This window comes from Oxyura jamaicensis, chromosome 21 (assembly GCF_011077185.1).
Source record: "Oxyura jamaicensis isolate SHBP4307 breed ruddy duck chromosome 21, BPBGC_Ojam_1.0, whole genome shotgun sequence".
NCBI lineage: Eukaryota > Metazoa > Chordata > Aves > Anseriformes > Anatidae > Oxyura > Oxyura jamaicensis.
Window position 1 is genome coordinate 7,656,286 of NC_048913.1, and position 6,218 is coordinate 7,662,503.

General features: G+C 67.8%; 2 protein-coding genes across 2 annotated transcripts; both read right to left on the reverse strand.

The window, feature by feature from the left end:
• Nucleotides 1-577: 577 nt before the first annotated feature.
• Nucleotides 578-3,653, reverse strand: TMEM82 (transmembrane protein 82). Its single transcript, XM_035344496.1, has 6 exons — nucleotides 3,216-3,653; nucleotides 3,069-3,141; nucleotides 2,664-2,838; nucleotides 1,691-2,099; nucleotides 1,062-1,249; nucleotides 578-955 (listed from the first exon to the last, which is right to left on the reverse strand). The coding sequence occupies exons 1-6, from the start codon at nucleotides 3,292-3,294 to the stop codon at nucleotides 929-931; spliced, it is 951 nt and encodes a 316-aa protein (XP_035200387.1). The 5' UTR covers nucleotides 3,295-3,653; the 3' UTR covers nucleotides 578-928.
• Nucleotides 3,654-3,659: 6 nt separating this feature from the next.
• SLC25A34 (solute carrier family 25 member 34) lies at nucleotides 3,660-5,875 on the reverse strand. The gene is made up of 5 exons (XM_035344495.1): nucleotides 5,357-5,875; nucleotides 4,716-4,781; nucleotides 4,230-4,382; nucleotides 3,962-4,096; nucleotides 3,660-3,879 (listed from the first exon to the last, which is right to left on the reverse strand). Exons 1-5 carry the CDS (start codon nucleotides 5,831-5,833, stop codon nucleotides 3,697-3,699), a joined length of 1,014 nt encoding a protein of 337 aa, XP_035200386.1. The 5' UTR covers nucleotides 5,834-5,875; the 3' UTR covers nucleotides 3,660-3,696.
• Between the last annotated feature and the right edge of the window lie 343 nt (nucleotides 5,876-6,218).

The following is a 6,218-nucleotide window of genomic DNA, read 5'->3' on the forward strand; positions in this document are numbered from 1 at the left end:
CCCCCCCCCAGGTCCCCAGAGGGCCCCTGGGTGCTGGGAGATGACCCCCACCCCCCCGGTTACCCCATGCATTCCCCCCCCCCCCATTGTCCCATGCACCCCATAGAGCCCCGGGACGCTCCACAGCACCCTGCAGACCTCCAGGACGCCCCATGCCCCCCCCCATACAGCTCCAGGATGCCTCCTGTGCCCCCACAGGGCCCCCAGGATGTCCCATTCCACCCCGAGTACCCCAGGATGCCCCCATACACCCCCAAGGATGCCCCATGCACCCCCAATGCACCTCCCAGCTGCCCCAGGACGCCCCCCCCCCCACGCAGGACGCCCCGTGCAGCCCCAGCCTCTGCTGCTGTGCCCCCAGTGCCAGCTCCGGGGGCCCCTGCCCCAACCCCGCACCCCATCTGCGCTGGGCCAGGTGCCCCCTGGCATGGCTCAGGGGGCTCAGCGAGGTGGGGACACCCCCTCCGTGCCTCAGTTTCCCTCCACTGGGGCTGTCCCCAAGCCTGTGCTCAGCATGATGGGGCCCCAGCTTGCTCTGCCCAGGCATTTGCTGGAAAAAAAAATAAAAAGAAAAAAAGAAAAACAAAACAAAATAACCTTTATTTTCCATGCTTTATAAAGCCCTGGAGGTCCCCACACCCTGGCGACGTGGCCATGCACCCCCCGAGGACAGGGACATCTATCAGAACCCCACGTTTCGAGCAGGAGGAGGGAGCCAACCCCCAGCACCGTCACAGCCTTGTGGGGTCGCCCCCCAAAACAGGGGCCGTGTGAGTGTCCCCCCAGCCCCGCGTGTCCAACGGGATGGGGCCGAGCGCCTTCCAGGAGCCCCCTTCCCTCGGTCCCCACGGGGGCTCTCCAGCGCGGCGGGGAGAATGTGGGAGCTGGGTGAAGGCACCCCGCGTTTCTCATCCCCACTTACAGCTTCTCAGGACGATCCCTGCTGGGTGAGATCCTACGGGAGACCAAGGGGAGAGAAGCGGAGAGGCGGGCGCCAGCCCCTCCCCGTGGCCTCTGGGCTGCCTGCAGCCCCTCCCCGGGGCTGCGTCGGGGGCACTCACCTGCCGCCGGCACGCTTCCAGCAGGACGCCGGCACGGAGCAGGCACCAGAGCTCGCCCAGCAGCGAGAGGAGGACGTGCAGGATGTCTGTCCAGCGCCCCACGGTGAGGAGCAGGATGAAGAGGCCGCCCATGCGCACCAGCACCGTCTGGTAGACCGCCTGCCCGCCTGCGCTCGGCCGCTGCTCCTCTGCGGGGACACGGTGTCAGGGTGGCCTTGTCCGCAACCAGGCACAGTTCATCCAACTTTGGGTTGTCCCCAAAACTTGGGGGACCCAAGTGACCTCCTGGTTGGGTCATCTCCAAACGTTGGGGGACCCAAGTGACGTTCCAATTGGGCTGTCCTCAAAATCTTTGGGGTCCCTATTGCAAAACCACCCCATGGGGAAGGTCCTCCTTGGTTGGGTCATCCCCAAAATTCCGGGAACCCAAAAGGTCTCCTGGTTGTGTTGCCCCCAAAACTTGGGGTCTATGTGGCAGAGCTACCCCAGGGGGAACGACCTGGCTGGCTGATCCCCACAACTCGGGGTCTGTACTGCAAAGCCACCCCATGGGGGACTGGCCTGGACATCGGGTCGTCCCCAAAATCTGGGCTCCCCCAGAACTCCGCGATACGCCGCCCGCCTCTCACCTTGCATGTAGATGACCAGCAGCGTGTAGCAGATGGTGAGCGGCGTCCAGAAGCGGACGGCCTCCGCCGTGGAGAGGAAATCGCGGTTGATGAGGGAGACGGCGGCCAGGTCGGCCACGGTGAAGGTGATGACCAGGGCTCTGCGCAGCAGCCGGGGGATGCGGTGGCCGGCGGTGAGGAGCAGCATGCAGACGCCGCAGTAGCGCTGCCGGCTGTGCAGCTCATAGAGGCTGCAGGTGTGGAGCGCCAAGCGCCGGGCGTGCACGGCCAGCAGCCCCGCCAGCCCCGCCGCCAGCGCCAGGTTGCTGGTCCCGTGGGGAGCCCCTTCCAGCAGGAAGCTGAGGCTGCAGGACACGCCGCAGCCCAGCGAGTACTGGCACAGCAGGAGGAGCTGGCTGCTGTGGGTGCCCTGCGAGAGCGGGACGGCGCTGTCAGGAGCTGAGGTTGCAGAGCCGCGAGGGAAGGCGCGGGTGCGGAGCCCTGTGTGGGTTCCTCCGTGCTGCAGCCCTCGTCCTGCCTGCAGCAGTTGCAAAGCAGCAAGAGGAAGGGCAGCTGCATGCCCCGTGGTGCTGTGAGCAGCAAGGGGATGCATTGTTGCAAGGCAACGCAGGGGTTCCTCCATGCCACGTCCCCTGCCCTCCCCACGGGTGCTGCAAAGCGGCGAGGGGCCACGCGCAGCCCCTGCAGCCCCCATGGGAGTTGCAGAGCAGCAAGGGGCTGCACCGCTGCAAAGCCACGCATGGTTTCCTCCATGCCCCATCGCCTTCCTCCCTGCAGCTGTTGCGAGCAGCGAGGCGCTGCAGCAGCGCAAAGCGGTGCGTGGTTTCCTCCCAACCTCATCCCCGTCCTCCCCACGGAGGCTGCAAAGCCTCAGGGCGCTGCACGGCTTCCTCCATGCCGCAGGGCACTGTGAGCAGCGAGGGGCTGCGCGGCTCCCACCCTGCCGTGCCTCAGTTTCCCCAGCCCCGCTCACCTTGCCGAGGGAGAGGAGGGCAGACACAGCACGCAGGGAGAACTCCAGCACCACCAGCGCGGCCACACGGGAGCCCACCAGCGCCAAGACGCCCGTCAGCACCAGCACCTGCAGCAGCTCCAGCGCCCGCCGCTGTGCCCCGATTGCTGCCTTCAGCTCCTGCCTCGCCGGGTCGCTGGTGACAGCAGGGGGACACCAGGGTGGGGTCGCCCACAGTGGGGAGAGGGAGAGGAAGGCGCAGCCCCCGGCATCCCTGGGTCCCCTTTCAGCACCTGTAAGTGCTTAAAGCAGCTCCTAAAAATGGATCCCAAAAGCAGATGCCCCAAGAGGAGAAGCCCCAGGAGGAGAAGCCCCAGGAGGAGAAGCCCCAAACCAAGTCCCAGGGGAGGAAGGGTGGGAGCTTACTTCAGACACTGGATGTAGAGATAAACCTTCAGGAGGCTGCAGAGCACCGAGACAGCACAGGCACCAACCAGCCCTGTGGGGACAAGCAGCAGGGGGTCACTGTGTCCCCCCATCCCCACGGCCCCATGCCGCCCCACGGGCTCTCACCTTGCAGCAGTGCATCCAGCAGAGCCCAGCCCCACGCCAGCCCGGGCCACGCCGGCAGCCAGGACCCCAGGGAGAACATTTTTCGGCGTGGAGCAGCTGCGGCGCAGCCAGGCCCTGGCTCAAAGGTCTGCGGGCGGAGGCTCCCCGGGGCTGGTAAATCATTGCCGACGGAGCCGCCACGCTGTGCGCAGCCAGGCTCGGGCAGCACCTCCAGCCCCCGCGGAGGGGAAATTTGGGCAGCGGCAAGGCTTGAAACGCAGCTCGCGCATCCTTCCTCGCCCCCCCGGCATTGCTGCTGTCCTTCCTGGCCCCGCTCGGTGCATTTGGCCAAATCCTCAGCCTAATCCTGCGGCCCGATGCGCCGACAAGGCCTTGCACCGGATCCCAGATCCCAGCCCCCAGCCCCAGCGCCCCAAAGACCCCGAAGCTCCACCGAAACAGAAAAAAAAAAAAATATCCCTTTATTAACCGCCGCCAACTCCTACGGCCCTGGGGGCGGCTGCTGCTGCACCATCTTCCTGAGCTCATCCCAGAAGAAGAGGCTGAGCACGGTGTGGGGGCCGAGGCGGAGGTAGACAGCGCCGATGCCCTTGTACAAGCCCAGCAGCCCCTCCTTGCTGGAGATCTGCACAAAGCAGTCCCAAAACCCCCGGTACAGCTTGCCCTGCGGAGAGAGGAGGCGGCTGCAGCTCCTCACCGGACGCATCCCGGGGTGAATAAAAGCCGAATTCCCCGCGCGGCCTTACCGCGCCGTCAGCATCCACGGGCTGGTTGTAGAGGCGGGTGCTGACCACGTCGAAAGGCGTCATCGTCACCGCCACGGCCACGCCGCTCACCATGCCCCCCGCCAGCACCGCGGCCCAGCTGCCCTCCCCGAACCACTGCGGGAAGCGGCGGCCGTCAGCCGAGCCAGGCATTTCGGGGGCCGGATCCGGTGCGTGCCGGACGCTCACCGGTGCAGGGTACTGGTGCAGTATCCTGCTGGATACTGGTGCAGTTCCGCCGGGTACCCACCTGGTGCTGGCAGACCCAGTCCTTGGCGGAGGCGAAGGTGGCGAGCTGCGCGGCCGAGCCCACGGCCACACGAGGCACGGCGCCCGTCACCCCCCGCCACAGCCCCGCCACGCCGTGCTGCCTGTAGATGCTCTCGAAGGCACCCGAGATGCTCTGGGAAGAGGCAAAATTTGGTGTGAACGGGGAAAGGTGGTGGCCCCAAACCCCCTTGGCTTTCACCCACAAAGCCACCGTGGGGACCACGGGGGTGGCACTGGGCCCGGTGTCGCTGCACCCCGCAAACGTCACGTGAATGATTTCCGAGCGCCACCTCGCAGCCCGTGCCGTTTATTTATAGCACCCGTGTGGGTCGAGCAGCCACACGGCAGCTTTAAATAGCTGCTGGCCAAAATAATCCACGTCCCCCCCCGCCACCTCCTTGCTGCCGGTGTGCACACGGCCGGAGTGTCGCCAGTTCGTGTCCCCCCCGACCCCGACCCCGCTCACCTCGTGGTTGTGCTGGTGGCCCACGGCCACGGCCGCCAGCGTCTGGGCTTGGAGGTGGGTTTTGACCTGCGGGGACGGTGACACCGGGTGATGGCAGGTGACAAATTTCCCCTCCTCCCCCCTTGTCCCTATGCTAAAACACCAGGAAGGACTTGGTATCCCTCCCGGGGCTTCAGCATCTCTCTTTAGTGCCAAAAAAGCAGCTTTTGGGGTCAATCTGAGCCCCTCCAGCAGATGTTGTGTGCCCAGATGTGTCGGGGGGGCGCAGAGCTGTGCCCCCCTCCCCAGACTTTGAACCCCGCTTTCCCCTCCCGCCCCAGGGCAAAGGGCCCTGTCGGCACCTGCAGTGTCCTCACCTTTGAGCCGCGACCGCTCTGTGCCCCAAGAGAGGGGGAGACCCCCCACAAAGGGGGAAAACACCCCCATTTCCTTACAACGGGGGCTCTGCGCTAGGGTTTCCGGGGGGGGGGGGTGACAAACCAAGGGGCCGGGGGCATGCCGAGCACACACAACGCGTCCCCTCCATTTCGGGAACAAAGCCGAGCCGGGACAGGGACAGGGGACATGCAGAGCTGGGATGCTCGGGGATCTGGGGGGGGGAGCTCCCCAGCCCCCCAACCCCCCCGGCCCGCAGCACTCACCAGGTACGCGGGGCTGCCCACGAAGGCCCCCACGGCCCCGGCCACCGCCCCGGCCACCACGGTGCCGCCGGGCCACCCCGTCCAGCCGGCGGCCAGGGCGCAGGAGTAGCAGTAGAAGCGGACGCCGTTCATCAGCCCCTGGTAGAGGAGGCCGGCGGCCAGGCCCTTCTGCAGCCCCCGCAGCCCGTCGGCCCTGCAGACGGCCCCCGCCGCCCGCAGCACGCCCCGGTAGGGCCGGGGGTAGGTGCCGGGGGCGCGCAGCTCGCCCTGCAGCTGCAGCCGCGTCTTGACCACCTCCAGCGGGTTGGTGAGCACGCAGGCCATGCAGCCGGCCGCGGCCCCCAGCACCAGGTCGGCCGCCGGCGGAACCCCCCCGGCCGGGGAGCCCTGGGGGCTCGGGGCTCTGCTTTGGGGGGGACAGGAGAATTCGGGCAGGGCGGCGGGGAAGGGGGCGAGGCTGCCGGTGCCCGCCGCCATGCAGCACCTGCCCGCCGCGGGGACGGCGCCAGGCTCCACCTTCCCCCCCTACGGGCACGGGGGGGCCCCGAGCGCCGCCCCTGGGCGAGCCCCCCCCCCGCCCCCGGGCCCGCACCCAACCCGCCGCCGCCCCCCGATTTGGGGACGGGATCTAGGGCAGAGGTCAGCCGGGGGGCGCGCCCCCCCCCCGCAGCCAGAGCCCCGCTGGGTGCCCTCCCCCCGCGTGACGCGGCGCAAATGGGAGGAAAAAAAAAAAAAATCAGCCCAAAGCGGCGGGGAATTAAAATTAGAGCCCGGGAGGGGGGGTCCGGGGGCGGCTTCTCCCCCCCCCCGGCCGGCCGGGCACCGGGGGTGGCACCGGGACGGCCCCGCTGGTGACCGCGGC

Bases quoted from the DNA above. Each gene is read 5' to 3' on its own strand.
- SLC25A34 (XM_035344495.1), bottom strand. From the start codon at position 5,833: ATGGCGGCGGGCACCGGCAGCCTCGCCCCCTTCCCCGCCGCCCTGCCC. The intron at 4,782-5,356 runs GTGAGTGCTGCG...CCGTCCCCGCAG, and splicing joins TGGGCAGCCCCGCGTACCTG to GTCAAAACCCACCTCCAAGC. The intron at 4,383-4,715 runs GTGAGCGGGGTC...GCCTCTTCCCAG, and splicing joins GCCACCAGCACAACCACGAG to AGCATCTCGGGTGCCTTCGA.
- TMEM82 (XM_035344496.1), bottom strand. From the start codon at position 3,294: ATGTTCTCCCTGGGGTCCTGGCTGCCGGCGTGGCCCGGGCTGGCGTGG. The intron at 3,142-3,215 runs GTGAGAGCCCGT...TTGTCCCCACAG, and splicing joins GCTGGATGCACTGCTGCAAG to GGCTGGTTGGTGCCTGTGCT. The intron at 1,250-1,690 runs GTGAGAGGCGGG...GTGTCCCCGCAG, and splicing joins GCTGGTCATCTACATGCAAG to AGGAGCAGCGGCCGAGCGCA.